This window comes from Phyllobates terribilis, unplaced genomic scaffold (assembly GCF_046119375.1).
Source record: "Phyllobates terribilis strain yellow unplaced genomic scaffold, ASM4611937v1 Scaffold_2__4_contigs__length_985480577, whole genome shotgun sequence".
In the NCBI taxonomy this organism is placed as follows: domain Eukaryota; kingdom Metazoa; phylum Chordata; class Amphibia; order Anura; family Dendrobatidae; genus Phyllobates; species Phyllobates terribilis.
The window spans coordinates 185,824,054-185,840,151 of record NW_027362762.1 but is presented as its reverse complement, the minus strand read 5'-3'; the positions used below and the strand labels follow the sequence as shown (position 1 = coordinate 185,840,151).

General features: G+C 45.0%; 1 protein-coding gene across 1 annotated transcript in view; it reads left to right on the top strand.

The window, feature by feature from the left end:
* The window catches only part of LOC141201271 (retinol dehydrogenase 7-like), a 54,748-nt gene extending 41,869 nt beyond the window's left edge, over positions 1-12,879 (top strand). Inside the window, exons 3-5 of the mRNA XM_073663362.1 lie at positions 7,436-7,694; positions 12,200-12,363; positions 12,525-12,879. Of these exons, the coding sequence (XP_073519463.1) occupies positions 7,436-7,694; positions 12,200-12,363; positions 12,525-12,745 (644 nt within the window). The 3' untranslated portion in view covers positions 12,746-12,879. The remainder of the gene's footprint in view (positions 1-7,435; positions 7,695-12,199; positions 12,364-12,524) is intronic.
* Positions 12,880-16,098: the final 3,219 nt, after the last annotated feature.

The window sequence follows — 16,098 nt, the reverse complement described above, 5'->3', positions numbered from 1 at the left end:
CTCCAGAAAATAACACACAGTTATAAATAACTGATCTCTTCTAGAGCACATTCCACACTTTTTCCCCGCATTCTACGCTACACCAGATGAAGAAAAAAGTGGCATAATGCTGCCCTGCACAGTAACAGGACCCTCCTTTTGTCCACCTCCCCCATTGAAAACCATTTCCTAAAAAGTAAATTATATTACAAAAGTAATAATGTTCCCCACTTGCCACCATGAACTAATATATGTTCCTCAATCTGGCCCCCAAAAAGTTACTTGTCTCGCCTGGCCCCCATGTGTCCCAAATCCCACCTGGCCCCCATGTGTCCCTTGTCCCGCTTGGTCCCCATGTGTCTCGGCTCCCGCCTGGCCCCCATGTGTCCCTTGTCCAGCCTGGCCCCTCATAAATCCATCCTGGCCCCTCCATATGTTCAGCCTGCTCCCCCCATATTTCCATCCTAGCCCCCATGTGTCCAGCCTGCCCTCCCCCTCATATATCCATCCTGCCCCCCATATATCTTTCCTGGCCCCCATGTGTCCAGCCTGCCCCCCATATATCCATCCTGTCTCCCATCTGTCCAGCCTACCACCCCCACATATCCATCCAGGCCCCATGTGTCCAGCCTACCCCTCCATATATCAGTCCAGGCCTCCATGTGTCCAGCCTGCCCCCCATATTTCCATCCAGGCCCCCATGTGTCCAGCCTGCCACCCCCTTCATGTGTCTAGCCTGCCCCCCCTTCATGTGTCCAGCCTTGCCCCCCCTTCATGTGTCCAGCCTTACCCCCCCCTTCATGTGTTCAGCCTTGCCCCCCCCCCGTACGTTCATACAGGCCCCCCAAATATCCATCCAGGCCCTCATCCCATTTTGCATCCTCACACAGAAAAAAAAAAAAGATTCCCCTTACCTTCCCGGCGCCGTGCAGTGTCCTCCTCTGCTTAGATCCAGTGCGCTCATATCAGAGGCCGGCAGCTGACTCACGTACTCCTGTCGCAGCAGGCGCATGACAATGACGTCATACGCCAGCCGACGAAGTGAAACGCACAGCTTCAGCTGCTTCACCGGGACGTGCGATGCGGCGGTTCAGGTAATGAACGCTGTGTGCGCACATCCCTGCATATACTCTGCCTGTGCTTTTAAAGGGCGCGTGCCTTTTTTTTTTAATCCTCTTCTTCTTCCTCTCGTCTGCAGGAAAGGCACATCGGGGATTTCCCCGGTACTCCACCAGGCCAGTCCGACACTGCTTCCACTCCTGACAAAAAATACTGACTGAATACTGACCAAATACTGATAGCGGGGCCCTGGCCTTAAAGGCGTTGTCCATTACTTAACAACCACTTATCAATGGCCACAGGGTACTCTATAAGGTAAATAAACGTATACTTATCCGCCAGACCGGCACCTCTTCCCTCTCTCTCAACCCTGTGTCCACCTTTGGTCTCCTCACATAGACAATTTCACCTGATGGCTGCAGTTAGTCAGCAGGTGCAGATTGGCTGCAGAATACACATTTTTAACTGAGCGAACAATTGTTTCTTCCGCTAGGAGAAAAAAAGTGAAGGCTGCAGTCGACAAGTGAATGATTTTTTTTCATATTTTCTTTATGCAGCACCCTGAGGCCATAGATAAGTAGTTTTAAAGGACAACTCCTTTAAGGCTGCATTCTCACAGTGGTCACGCTGTTACTTAAAACTGTCCTGTATCCCTGAAGTCCCTTCACTGTTTCCCTTCATAAACACTCAGCCACCTACATGGCTGTGAGGCCGATCAAAATGCACCAAGGTTTTGCAAGTGACAGTACAGGAAAATACTGGAAAGACCGCAATGGCACAGTGCTGTTGCAGTTTTCAGCCGTAGAGTAACTGCTATGTGTGAACGCAGTCACTTTCTGTGAAAATGTACAGTGCCTTGTGAAAGTATTTGGCCCCCTTGAACTTTTCTACCTTTTGCCATATTTCTGGCTTCAAACATAAAGATATAAAATTCTAATTTTTTGGGGGAAGAATCAACAACAAGTGGGACACAGTCGTGAAGTGGAACGAAATTTATTGGATATTTTAAACTTTTTTAACAAATTAAAAACTGAAAAGTGGGGCATGCAATATTATTCGGCCTCCTTGAGTTAATACTTTGTAGCGCCACATTTTGCTGCGATTACAGCTACTAGTCACTTGGGGTATGTCTCTATCAGTTTTGCACATCGAGAGGCTGAAATTCTTGCTCATTCTTCCTTGCAAAACAGCTCGAGCTCATTGAGGTTAGATGGAGTGAGTTTGTGAACAGCAGTTTTCAGCTCTTTCCACAGATTCTCGATTGGATTCAGGTCTGGACTTTGACTCGGCCATTCTAACACCTGGATATGTTTATTTTTGAACATTATAGATTTTGATTTATGTTTGGGATCATTGTCTTGTTGGAAGATAAATCTCCATCCCAGTCTTTTTCAGACTCCAACAGGTTTTCTTCCAGAATGGTCCTGTATTTGGCTCGGTCCATCTTCCCATCAATTTTAACCAACTTCCCTGTCCCTGCTGAAGAAAAGCAGGCCCAAACCATGATGCTGCCACCACCATATTTGACAGTGGGGATGGTGTTTTGAGGGTGATGAGCTGTGTTGCTTTTACACCAAACATATCGTTTTGCATTGTGACCAAAAAGTTCGATTTTGGTTTCATCTGACCACAGCACCTTATTCCACATGTTTGGTGTGTCTCCCAGGTGGCTTGTGGCAAACTTCAAACGAGACTTTTTATGGATATCTTTGAGAAATGGCTTTCTTCTTGCCACTCTTCCATAAAGGCCAGATTTGTGCAGTGTACGACTGATTGTTGTCCTATGGACAAACTCTCCCACCTCAGCTGTAGATCTCTGCAGTTCATCCAGAGTGATCATGGGCCTTTTGGCTGCATCTCTGATGAGTCTTCTCCTTGTTCGAGATGAAAGTTTAGAGGGACGGCCGGGTCTTGGTAGATTTGCAGTGGACTGATACTCCTTCCATTTCAATATGATCGCTTGCACAGTGCTCCTTGAGATGTTTCAAACTTGGGAAATCTTTTTGTATCCAAATCTGGCTTTAAACTTCGCTTCAACAGTATCTCGGACCTGCCTGGTGTGTTCCTTGGTCTTCATGATGCTCTCTGCACTTAAAACAGAACCCTGAAACTATCACAGAGCAGGTGCATTTATACGGAGACTTGATTACACACAGGTGGATTCTATTTATCATTACCAGTCATTTATGACAACATTGGATCATTCAGAGATCCTCACTGAACTTCTGGAGTGAGTTTGCTGCACTGAAAGTAAAGGGGCCGAATAATATTGCACACCCCACTATTATTATTATTATTATTAATTTATAAAGCACCATTGATTCCATGGCGCTGTACATAAGGGGTTACATACAAAATAAGAAGATCACTACAGTAAGCAGACTAACAAAGATAGACTGGTACGGAGGGAAGAGGACCCTGCCCTTGTGGGCTTACATTCTACGGGAATGGGGAGGAGACAGTAGGTTGGGGGGTTGCAGTAGTAGTAGCTTCGGCATTGTTGAGGAGGCAGCGGGGTCATGGCAGGCTGTAAGCTTGTTTGAAGAGATGGGTTTTCAGGTTCCGTCTGAAGGATCCGGATGTGGTGGATAATCGGATGTGTTGAGGCACAGAATTCCAGAGGATGGGGGATATTCGGGAGAAATCTTGGAGGCGATTGCGTGAGGAACGGATAAGTGTGGAGGAGAGAAGGAGGTCGTGGGAGGACCGGAGGTTACGTGAGGGAATATATCAGGAGATTAGTTCAGAGATGTACGGAGGAGAGAGGTTATGAATGGCTTTGTAGGTCAGTGTTAATAATTTGAACTGGATGCGCTGGGCAATTGGGAGCCAGTGAAGCAATTTGCAAAGGGGCTTAGCAGAGGAGTAGCGAGGAGAGAGGTGAACGAGTCATGCAGCAGAGTTGAGGATGGACTGGAGGGGTGCGAGAGTGTTAGCAGGGAGTCCACAGAGGAGGATGTTGCAATAGTCGAGGCGAGAGATGATGAGGGCATGCACAAGCAGTTTAGTAGAGTTAGGGTTGAGGAAAGGACGGATTCTGGAAATATTTTTGAGCTGGAGGAGACAGGAGGTGGCGTGAGCTTGGATGTGGGGTTTGAAGGACAGGGCAGAGTCAAGGGTTACTCTGAGGCAGCGGATTGTCGGTACAGCGGAAAGAGTGATGTCGTTTATTGCGATAGAGAGATCAGGTGGGGAAGATATGCGAGATGGGGGAAAGATAATGAGTTCAGTTTTGTCCACATTGAGCTTGAGGTAGCGGGAGGAGAAGAAAGAGGATATGGCTGCTAGACATGCTGGGATTCTGGACAGCAGAGAGGTGACGTCTGGGCCAGAGAGGTAGATATGGGTGTCATCAGCGTACAGATGGTACTGGAAGCCATAGGATTTTATGAGCTGTCCCAGGCCAAGGGTAAAGATTGAGAAGAGTAGGGGTCCTAGGACAGAGCCTTGAGGGACTCCAACAGAGAGGGGGCGGGGTGAGGAGGTAGCGTGGGAGTGGGAGACGCTAAATGTGCGGTTAGAAAGGTATGAGGAGATCCAGGATAGGGCAAGGTCTTTGACGCCAAAGGAAGAGAGGGTCTGCAGTAGGAGGCAGTTGTCAACTGTATCGAAAGCAGAAGACAGGTCAAGTAGAAGGAGTACAGAGAATTGTCTGTTAGCTTTGGCTGTAAGTAGGTCATTGGTGATTTTGGTAAGGGCAGTTTCGGTGGAATGGTGGGGGCGGTAGCCGGATTGTCGGCTGTCGAAGAGAGAGTTAGATGAAAAGTGGGAAGAAAGTTCAGCGTGAACGTGTTGCTCAAGGAGTTTGGAGGCAAATGAGATCAGCGATATGGGGCGATAGCTGGACAGGGCGGATGGGTCGAGGGATGGCTTTTTGAGGATGGGCGTGATTGTGGCATGTTTGAAGGCAGCAGGGAAAGTACCAGAGGATAGTGATAGGTTGCAGAGGTGAGTTAGGGATGGGACGAGTGTGGGGGTGAGGTTAGGGAGGAGGTGGGATGGGATGGGGTCGAGTGCACATGTGGTGAGGTGTGATTTGGAGAGGAGATGAGTAAGGTCTCTTTCAGTGATGTTGGGAAGGGAGGTTATAGGGGTAGGGAAGTGGTGTGGAAAACAGAGGGGTTGTGGTGGTCGGACAGTAAAGACTTGCCGTGTTTGGTCAATCTTGTTTTTGAAGTGTGTGGCAAACTCAGCAGAGATGATGGAGGTCGGAGGGGGCAGTGGAGGGTGGAGGAGAGAGTTGAAAGTGTTGAATAGTTGTTTGGGGTTAGGGAATAGGGAAGATATGAGGGTTGTGAAGTAGGCCTGTTTAGCAGAGGTGAGTGCTGATTTGAATGCAAGCGTTGCTTGTTTGAATGCAGTGAAGTCATCTTGAGTATGTGTTTTCTTCCAACGCCGCTCCGCAACCCTGTACGCTTCTCGAAGCTGTTTAGTGAGGTTGTTGTGCCAGGGTTGCCTGTTGACTCGTCGCGCTCTGCCATGCATAAGAGGGGCGACCGAGTCAATAGCTGATGCGAGAGTGGCATTGTAGAAAGCAGTGGCGCTGTCTGTGTCATGGAGTGAGGATATGGATGTCAGTGGTAGAACAGAGTCAGAGAGTGTGTGAGTGCCTACATGTGCAAGGTTTCTGTGGGGGTGTGCTAGTTGCTGGACATGGGTGACAGGTGAGGAGGACAGGGATGAGAATGTGAGTAGGTGGTGGTCAGATAGGGGTAGGGGGGGTTGTGAGGTTAGATAGGGAGCAGAGTCGGGTGAAGATGAGGTCTAGTGTGTGTCCGTCTGTGTGGGTGGCTGAGGAGGACCACTGAGTAAGTCCAAAGGATGAAGTAAGCGACAAAAGTTTTGATGCTGCTGACTGGCGAGTGTCAGTGGGGATGTTGAAATCGCCCATGATGATTGTGGGAATGTCAGCCGAGAGAAAGTGAAGAAGCCAGGTGGAGAATTGGTCGATAAAGGCAGTGATTGGGCCCGGGGGTATGACAGCCAATTGGAGGTTGGAGGGAGAGTAAATGCGGACAGAGTGGACTTCAAAAGAAGGGAGAATAAGGGAGGGAAGAGGAGGAGTAGGGCTAAAGGTGCAGTTGTTAGAGAGGAGAAGACCCACTCCTCCACCATGTCTGTTTCCAGGGCGAGGAGTGTGGGTGAAGTGGAGGCCGCCATAACACAGCGCAGCAGGGGAGGCAGTGTCAGAGGGTGTTAGCCATGTCTCTGTGATGCCCAGGAAAAAGAGATGACGAGAGGTAAAGAGGTCGTGGACAAAATGTAGCTTGTTGCAGACAGAGCGTGAATTCCACAGTGCTCCAGAGAGAGGGAGCAGCGGGGTGGGCATCAGGGGGACAGGTTTTGTGTAGGAGGGGTTGTGGTAGTTTGCATTTGGTTTGATGCGACAGGTGGGAGAATTGGTGGAAGGTGCAAGCTGTGGGGGTCCAGGATTGGGAGATATGCCACCAGCAGTGAGGAGAAGCAGAGAGAGGGACAGCAGGTGGGAGAAAGAGAGTGTCCGGCTTGTTTTATGTTTTTGGAGGATTAATCTGAGGTTGAGGAGCAGATCTGTAGATGAGGTTAGGTGGGGAGGAAGGAGGGAAGGAGAGATGATGATTTGGTTAGAGGGTGCTGGGGTGTGGGGATAGCGAAGGAGAGTGAGGATTAGAGGGGCCAAAACTGTAAAAGCATATGTAAGCATGTTGAAAGTGTAAGGGAGAATGAGAAAGAGAATCTAAGTACAAGTAGTAAATAGTTCTTTGTACCTTCTGGTCACTTCTTTTCATTTTTTTTTTTTTTTTAAAAGTTTAAAATATCCAATAAATTTCATTCCACTTCACGATTGTGTCCCACTAGTTGTTGAATCTTCCCCAAAAATTGGAATTTTATATCTTTATGTTTGAAGCCAGAAATGTGGCAAAAGGTAGAAAAATTCAAGGGGGCCAAATACTTTCACAATGCACTGTATCAAGTGCAGGTCATACAAGATTTCTCCAACCTGCCAAACAGGTAATATAATACATGGGGAACATTTTTAAAGCAAGAATCAATTGTCATTGCTTATGATGTAATAATGTAACATATTGAGCAATGATGGTAAAAAGAAAGAATTCCCTCCATCCTGCACATTACATGGATTCTGAGCACTGGTGGTTGACAGTGAGACCGATCCATGTATGCAATAAGAAAATGGCAGGGGTCCCAATTGGGAAATAGAAGACTTTACTTATTCGCCCCTGTTTATGTTTTTTTTTCACTATATCCAGCGCTCTTTTGGGGCTTGCACCCTCTTCTGTAAAATGCAAAGAGCTGATTTTATTCTTTATCTGCCAGATCATCATCAAAAGTTCAAACATCGTATTACATATGTTTTAAGAAGATTGTTAATCAATTACCAACCATCAATTGTTTGCAGGATTATGGGGTCTTGTTAACAATGCTGGATTTGGATTTGCATTCGGTCCTAATATGTGGACAACAAGAGAAGATTTTGCTAAAGTGGTGAACATAAATCTCGTGGGACTCTTTGATGTAACAGTGAACTTGTTACCGTTACTCATAAAGGCGAGGGGCCGAATTGTCAATGTTTCCAGCTGTGGCGGAAGACTAGCTATCGTTGGGGGAGGATATTGCCCATCTAAGGCTGGGGTTGAATCTTTTTCAGATAATCTTAGGTAAGTAGAATTCATGTTCCTATGTTTTGCAAAGTAGAAGAAATTAAAATATAACATGAAGAACATATAAATTGTGAAACAGGCATCTAAAAACTGCAAAAATATAAAACAGCCAAGCTAACAATGCTCCCACTCTTCCAAGACATTATACTGAGCCTAGACAAGTTATAACTTTTCACTGTCAGAGAAAGGCGCAAAGCCAGGAGATGAGGGTTAATATTTTTTATTATTATTATTTAAAGGAATTGTCTATTACAGGATAACCCCTTCTTAAGTGCTGCAAATAAAATAAAAAAATATATTTCCTTTTGGACCAGCATCCTTCTTGCATTGTTTCCTAGCAGTCATGTGATATATTGTTCACAATCATGTTTGAAACATGATTTTCACAGTTTTATTATAGTGCAGAGAGTGAATAAGGGTAGTTTCATATGCTGGAGCTGTTCCTTCAAGCCTTATTGCCCAGGTTTGACTTCCTCCTCCTCATCTGTTGTTATTATGCTCCTGGGCACCAGTGTGTGGGACTTAAAGGGAACCTGTGAGGTGATACATGCTGCCCAAACCATGGGCAACATGTATCAGACAAAAGGCAGTAGGCAGCATTGTTTCAGGGAAAAACCATACATTTATCAGCCGCCGGGGACTGAGCTTTGCGGATGAATAGTCATATAGGCGGGTTCCCAGCGGCTTCTACCCTGCCCCCTGGCAGAAACTGACAAGTCTCTGTCAATATGCGCACACAGCTAGAGTCTTGCCAGTCAATGTCAGTGCGAGGGGAGAAGCTGCCGGGGACCCGCCTGTTCGACTAGTCACTGCACGGCTTGGTCCTCGGCAGCTAAAAAAGGTATGCTTTTCTCTGAAATGCCGCAGCGTTTGAGAGTCAAACATACCTGGCTGTGATCGTTCAGCCAGTGGCTGACACATGGTGCCCATGGTTTGAGCAGCATGCAGCACCTGCTGAAACCTACAGAGAACTTTGAAGGAATATCTGATCCAAAGTATTATATTAAAAATAGATTTTATTCAAAACATAGTTAAGTAAAAATAGATTATCAATAAAATACACATACACTGCTCAAAAAAATAAAGGGAACACTCAAATAACACATCCTAGATCTGAATGAAAGTATTAAATAAGAATATTTCATTGTTCTGTACAAAGTTGAATGTGCTGACAACAAAATCACACAAAAATCAATGGAAATCAAATTTATTAACCAATGGAGGCCTGGATTTGGAGTCACCCCCAAAATGAAAGTGGAAAAACACACTACAGGCTGATCCAACTTTGATGTAATGTCCTTAAAACAAGTCAAAATGAGGCTCAGTATTGTGTGTGGCCTCCACGTGCCTGTATGACCTCCCTACAATGCCTGGACATGCTCCTGATGAGGTTGTGGATGGTCTCCTGTGGGATCTCCTCCCAGACCTGGGCTAAAGCATCTGCCAACTCCTGGACAGTCTGTGGTGCAACGTGACGTTGGTGGATGGAGCGAGACATGATGTCCCAGATGTGCTCAATCAGATTCAGGTCTGGGGAATGGGCTGGCCAGTCCATAGCTTCAATGCCTTCATCTTGCAGGAACTGCTGACACACTCCAGCCACATGAGGTCTGGCATTGTCCTGCATTAGGAGGAACCCAGGGCCAACCACAGCAGCATATGGTCTCACAAGGGGTCTGAGGATCTCATCTCGGTACCTAATGGCAGTCAGGCTACCTCTGGCGAGCACATGGAGGGCTGTGCGGCCCTCCAAAGAAATGCCACCCCACACCATTATTGACCCACTGCCAAACCGGTCATGCTGAAGGATGTTGCAGGCAGCAGATCACTCTCCACGGCGTCTGCAGACTCTGTCAAGTCTGTCACATGTGCTCAGTGTGAACCTGCTTTCATCTGTGAAGAGCGCAGGGCGCCAGAGGCAAGTTTGCCAATCGTGGTGTTCTGTGGCAAATGCAAAGCATCCTGCATGGTGTTGGGCTGTGAGCACAACCCCCATCTGTGGACGTCTGGCCATCATACCACCCTCATGGAGTCAGTTTCTAACCGTTTGTGCAGACACATGCACATTTGTGGCCTGCTGGAGGTCATTTTGCAGGGCTCTGGCAGTGCTCCTCCTGTTCCTCCTTGCACAAAGGAGGAGGTAACGGTGCTGCTGCTGGGTTGTTGCCCTCCTATGGCTCCCTCCACATCTCCTGGTATCTGCTCCATGCTCTGGACACTGTGCTGACAGATACAGCTACCCTTCTTGCCACAGCTCGCACTGATGTGCCACGCTGGATGAACTGCACTACCTGAGCAACTTCTGTGGGTTGTACTGTAGACACCGCCTCATGCTACTGTACCTATAGGGGTAAGAGAAATGGCAAAATTTAAAAGTGACCAAAACAACAGCCAAAAAGGATGAGAACAGAGAAATGGTCTGTGGTCACCACCTGCAGAACCACTCCTTTATAGGAGATACCTTGCTAATTGCCTATCATTTCTACCAGTTGTCTGTTCCATTTGCACAACAGCAGGAGAAATTGATTCACAATCCGTGTTGCTTCATAACTGGACAGGTAGATTTCACAGAAGTGTTATTGACTTGGAGTTACTTTGTGTTGTTTAAGTGTTCCCTTTATTTTTTGAGCAGTGTATATAGACAAGATACAGAAAACACAGAAAATAGCCCTAGTTCAATTCATAATGGTGTATTACACTAGGCCAAATAGCATATTATAGGCCAAATAGTTAGGCAATAATAAAGCATGCCAAAAATCAAATGAATTGTACAAAATTCAAATACAAAAGAGTACAAATTGTGCTAAAATAGCATATAAGCAAATAAGTCACTCCTATATCCTACTATGATAATGCAGTAGGCTGTAATAACCACACCTAGAGATCAGTAAGCGTTACCTGTGGACATAGTGAGGAAGGAAAAGAGCTGAGCTACCGTGCACATCAACGCGTGTCACCTCCTAAAAAGTGTCATATATTCTGATGGCACATTCTGTTTATTGATACACAGGTATAGCTATACTCTTCTTCTTTTGATAATAAAACTGCTTTGTGAAAGCTATAAATTTAGGTTTGTGCATCTGCCATATACTACACTGTGTGCAGAATTATTAGGCAAATTGTATTTTAGAGGATTATTTTTATTATTGATCAACAACTATGTTCTCAATCAACCCAAAAGACTCATAAATATCGAAGCTTAATATTTTTTGGAAGTTGGAGTGTTTTTTTTTTAGATTTGGCTATCTTAAGAGGATATCTGTTTGTGCAGGTAACTATTACTGTGCAGAATTATTAGGCAACTTAATAAAAACCAAATATAATCCCATCTCACTTGTTTATTTTCACCAGGTAAACCAATATCAGTGCGCAAAATTTAGAAATAAACATTTCTGACATGCAAAAACAAAAACCGAAAAAATTAGTGATCAATATAGCCACTTTTCTTTAGGATGACACTCAACAACCTTCCATCCATAGATTCTGTCAGTTGCTTGATCCGTTTTCGATCAACATTGCGTGCAGCAGCCACCACAGCCTCCCAGACATTGTTCTGAGAGGTGTGCTGTTTTCCCTCCCTGTAGATCGACTTCTTCCTGTACCACTGCTTGAAGAAGTTGTCTTCCAGAAACTGGCAGTAGGTCTGGGAGTTGAGCTTCACTCCATCCTCAACCCGAAAAGGTTCCACAAGTTCATCTTTGATAATACCAGCCCATACCAGTACCCCACCTCCACCTTGCTGGCATCTGAGTCGGAGTGGAGCTCTCTGCCCTTTACTGATCCGGCCTCTGGCCCATCCATCTGGCCCATCAAGAGTCACTCTCATTTCATCAGTCCATAAAACCTTTGAATAATCAGTCTTAAGACATTTCTTGGCCCATTCTTGACATTTTATCTTATGTTTCTTGTTCAAAGGTGGTCGTTTTTCAGCCTTCCTTACCTTGGCCATGTCCCTGAGTATCGCACACCTTGTGCTTTTTGATACTCCAGTAACATTGCTGCTCTGAAATATGGCAAAACTGGTGGTGAATGGCATCTTGGCAGCTTCACACTTGATTTTCCTCAATTCATCGGCAGTTATTTTGCGCCTTTTTTGGCCAACACACTTCTTGCGACCCTGTTGGCTATTTGACATGAAACGCTTGATTGTTCGGTGATCACGCTTCAAAAGTTTGGAAATTTCAAGACTGCTGCATCCCTTTGCAAGACATCTCACAATTTTGGACTTTTCAGAGCCCGTCAAATCTCTCTTCTGACCCATTTTGCCAAAGGAAAGGAAGCTGCCTAATAATTATGCACACATTATATAGGGTGTTGATGTCATTAGTCAACACCCCTCCTCTTTACAGAGATGCACATTACCAGATTTGCTTAATTGGTAGTTGGCTCTCAAGCCTGTGCAGCTTGGCGTAGGACAACATGTATAAAAAGTATCATGTGATCAAAATACTCATTTTCCTAATAATTCTGCACACAGTGTATATGTCCTCGTTCCATTGCAGAAGAGAGCTTCGAGATTTTGGAGTGAAAGTTTCTATAATTGAGCCGGGTGCCTTTAAAACAGGATTGGGAGCAACAGAACCTCACTTGAAGAATCTAGAACGCATGTGGTTGAATGTTCCTGCACAAATAAAAGCTTGCTTTGGAGAATTATACTACTATCAATGTAAGTCAACATGTTCTTGACGGTGAAATATGACCACCTCACAGCTCTAAAAGTGGCATATCTGACAGAAAATAGACACGACATGCGTGTTTCATGTTAAAGTAACTAAAATTTTCATTAATATTATATAGATAATTTCTATATTTTGCTTTCTCACACAGATGCCCAGGGCTTGGCTACTCTAATTGGCAACGCCAACCCCAAAATTTACCATGTCACAGACTGCATGGAACATGCCGTAACTGCTGTTCATCCATGGACAAGATATTCTCCTGGCATAGACTGCAAACTGTATTACCTACCTTTATCTTACTTACCTACTGTCTTATGTGATTATCTGTTGTGTCTGTCATCACCCAAACCAGCTCATGGTGTCATATAGACATAGTTTTTGGTCCTTTTATCTGTGATGAGTATATGGAACAATATTGCATTTGTAAATTTTTAAAAAATGATGCCAACGAATTGCTATTACCAATGTTATCTATAATAAATGCTGTATTGGCAAACCATAAAGATTCATGAACCTTATATTTCTAAATAACTTTTCAACCCAGCAAATTTGAACAATTTTCAAATTGTTTCATTCAAATTACCTAAAATAGTATCACAATTTTACATATTACAGAAGATTGCATCAGTCAGAGAAGGCTCATATTACCTCAGGTGCGGCCGGAAGGGATTCCCCATAGAGACTTACAACTATCACAGCCAATCAGGAAGGATTATCATAGTTTGTATAAAAGCAGAGGCAAGGAATGAAGCAGTCATTTTGTGATGACTCTTAAAGAAGCACTCACATCAAAGTTTCCATTCTCTTAATATATTGCAGTCATCATATTATATGGCATTGTGTACTTATAGTTGCTCATTTTGCCTTTCTATCCAGCTAATACTTCATCTTTTCTCTGCTCTATGTAGAAACAGGAAGTCTTTTGCCCTGTATTTATCATTCCACTCTTCAACTTTTGACCCAGCTACTGCCTCCTAGCCCCTGCCAGGGACTTTTACAGTGACATATGACTCATGCAGGGAAAATTGATCTCCTGTTTCTACATAGAGATTAGAAGGGTTCAGCTAGTCAGTCTTTAATCATGTAATGTCTTAGACCTAATGGAAAATAGAATAATTAGCTGGGGAGAAGGGCAAAATGAGCAATTGTAAGTACTCTATAGAATATGGTGATTACAATATATTAAGAGGATGACAATTTTGATGGGAGGAGTGCTTCTTTAAGGGCTCATACTCATCTGAGAGAAAAGTGGACAAGTGCAATCAGATAAAAAAAAAAAAAATCAAATTGGACTCTGACCAATGTTATTCAATAGGTTACTGTCAAGGCACAGCTCCCGAGTGCACAGGGATCAGGGGCTCCTACCCTGACCCTAACACTAGGGGGTGCTCTAGCTTGCCCTATTCCACGGGATACCTCTGAAGGTGAGGATGCCGTGGCCTCCGCCCTAACTCCTGCATTAGCCCTCCGCTTGATCTCCTCCCCCACCCAGGGAAGAGGGGCGCTACTGTGCACTGAAGTACACCCACCCAACAAACAGGGCAACACAGATAGGGGTAAACAGAAAACTCCAGACACACAAAATATTCTCTCACATATAACAGAGGGAATCACCGGGGTGTGAAGGTAGGGGGAATCAACCAATATGGAAAAGGATAAGGAATTACCACGCATACAAACCAGGCAACAGTGACAAGTAATTCCTCCAGAACTCCTTTTCATAAACTCCTCTCTCCACTAACCATGCAGCAAAATGCTAGCTCTGACAAGGAACTGAGTCAAAGCCCAGATTATAAAGGGAGAGGGAGAGGTTAACTGAGCTCAGCTTTGAACACAGGGAAATCCAAGATGGCCACTTAACCCCTGTTCTGCCAAAAGAAATCACACTTAAAATGAAGAAGTGCTTCTTCTCAAAGCAGAAGTAGGAGCCATTTGACGCTGTGGTCTTCTGGCTCCAAACTGTCGCGGTAGCCCCGTGACAGTACCCCCTTCTACAAGGGACCTCCGGAACCTCAGAACCGTGTTTATCCGGGCATACTGTTTGAAAAGACCGGATCAACCTGGTCGCATGGACGTCAGATGCCGGTAGCCACATCCTCTCCTCCGGACCGTAACCCTTCCAGTGTACCAAATACTGAAGTGACAGACGAACTAAGCAAGAATAAACGATCTTAGAAATTTGGAATTCCAAATTCCCATCCACAATGATCGGAGATGGCGGAAGCGGTGACGGTACCAAGGACGCAACATACTTTTTGAGAAGCAACCGATGAAACACATTATGGATCTTAAAGGAGGGTGGCAAAGCAAGGCGGAATGCTACAGGGTTGACGATGGCCACGATTTTATAAGAACCGATAAACCTGGGACCCAGTTTCCACGAGTGAATCTTCAACTTAATGTTCCTTGAGGACAGCCACACCAAGTCACTAACACACAGGTCCGGACCCACCACACATCTCCGCCACACACTTGTATTTGGACCCCATCCTCCTCAAGCTGTTATGAACCCATTGCCACACAGACATAATAGAAGAAGAAAACCTTTCTTCAGGTATACCAGAAGGACGATTACCATTAAAAGAGTGAACTGAGGATGAAACCCATATGCCCCGAAAAATGGGGACTTACCAGTAGATTCATGACAACGATTATTTACCTCAAATTCAGCTAAATTCAGGTAAGAAAGTAACTCAATCCTCCTGATTCTCAGACACAAAACACCTAAGATATGTCTCAAGATTCTGGTTAGCACGTTCAGTTTGCCCAATTGACTGCGGGTAAAATGCTGAAGATAATGAAAGCTGGATCCCCAACCGAGTTCAAAACGCCCTCCAAAACGTAGAAATAAATTGCACCCCCCGATCAGAGATAGGGATCCCATGTAATTTTACAATCTGTCTGATGAAAATTTGTTCCAAAGTCTTGGCATTGGGTAATGCAGGTAGCGCAATGAAGTGTGACATCTTACTGAATCTGTCCACCACCACCAAAATTACAGTATTCCCTGCTGACATGGGTAGATCAGTGATAAAGTCGATCAATAAATGAGTCCACGGTCTACTGGGAATCGCCAATGGTTGGAGAGACCCAGACGGATGAGTATGAGAGGACTTAGAATGCGCACAAACATTGCAGGCAGCTACATACTCCCGAACATCCTGATGAACCCCCGACCACCAAAAACACAGAGTAAGAAGATCTATGGTGACTTTATTACCGGGATGTCTGGACAAGACCGGATCATGATGATCACTAAGAACTCTAAGACGGAGATTCATTGGTACGAACAGTTTACCTACAGGACAAGCCGCAGGGGCATCCCCCTGAGCCTCGACAACCTACTTCTCAAGATCGGAGCATATAGATGCCACCACCTTGCCTTTTTGTAGTATAAGAACCGGTTAAAAATTATCTCCACCTCCAGTAAAACAACGAGACAAGGCATCTGCCTTAATGTTCTTGTTCCCGGGTCTATATGTGACGCAAAGTTAAACCTGGTAAAGAATAACGCCCATCTTGCCAATCTAGGCGTTAGACGTTTTGCGAACTCGAGATATTCCAGATTTTTATGATCCGTGATTACCATAATCGGATGAGCTGCCCCTTCCAGAAAATGACGCCACTCCTCAAAAGCCCATTAGATTGCCAACAGTTCTCTGTTACCAATGTCATAATTTCTCTCAGCAGGTGACAGTTTTTAAGAAAAGTATGCATACGGG